This window comes from Phalaenopsis equestris, unplaced genomic scaffold (assembly GCF_001263595.1).
Source record: "Phalaenopsis equestris unplaced genomic scaffold, ASM126359v1 Scaffold000026, whole genome shotgun sequence".
NCBI lineage: Eukaryota > Viridiplantae > Streptophyta > Magnoliopsida > Asparagales > Orchidaceae > Phalaenopsis > Phalaenopsis equestris.
Genome location: NW_018164468.1, coordinates 493 through 1,299, shown reverse-complemented (window position 1 = coordinate 1,299; position 807 = coordinate 493). Strand labels below are relative to the sequence as shown.

At 50.4% G+C, this 807-nt stretch overlaps 1 protein-coding gene across 1 annotated transcript in view; it reads right to left on the bottom strand.

Moving 5' to 3' along the window:
- LOC110018609 overlaps window positions 1-758 on the bottom strand; it is a 1,441-nt gene extending 683 nt beyond the window's left edge. Inside the window, exon 1 of the mRNA XM_020715971.1 lies at window positions 8-758. Coding sequence (XP_020571630.1) covers window positions 8-745 — 738 coding nt within the window. The 5' untranslated portion in view covers window positions 746-758. The remainder of the gene's footprint in view (window positions 1-7) is intronic.
- Between the last annotated feature and the right edge of the window lie 49 nt (window positions 759-807).

Here is an 807-nt window from a genome sequence, read left to right as displayed (position 1 = left end):
CCTGCTGAAGTTGCAAAATCCGTTTTCTGATCCAAACTCTCCTTTCGCAGAGAGTTTTCGTTGAATCCTGAACAACCCTATCAATCTCTGCGCAAAGCTCATCATAGCCTGCCTTGCCAAAATCATGGCTTCCACATCCAACATCCTCATCATCCCCTTCATTTTCTTCATCATTTTCCCCATCCCCTTCCTCAACCTCATGAGCATCCCCACACTTCAAAAATCCAACCTTTGGCTCAATTACCCTTTGCCCGTTATGGTAAGCACACATTTCTCGATAGAACAGATGCTTAGAGCTCAAGATCCTCCTCACATCATCCTTAGCATTCTGTGAAACATGAGGCATAGAATCCAAGAGAGACGGGTTCTCCACGACCTGGCAGGTCGTTCCCCTGCCCAGAATCTCATTCAGCTTTTTATACCTCTTATTAAGATCATTGAACTTGTCCTCGCACTGCTGGGGAGAAACATAGCATCCTTTCTGCATCAACAGCTTCGACACCATCTTCCACTTCCCCTTTTTCTGCATGGCAGTACTCTGCTTCCGCCCGGCGGTATCCATCGAACCAGCGTCGTCGTCGATTGAGGCGACGAGAGAGATCAGAAGGCGGACCACGTCATCGGTCCACTTCATGCGTTGCCATGGTGAACCCTTTTTGCTGCGATGAAGGGAGTCATGGTTGGGACTATCCTCACCGCCGCCGCCCTCGATGGCAGCTTCTTCGTCGTCACTGAAAAGAGACATGGGCTGAGTTGGGGGAGGGGAAAGATGATGGCGAGCGGAGGGTTCTAGGGAGCGGAACACGG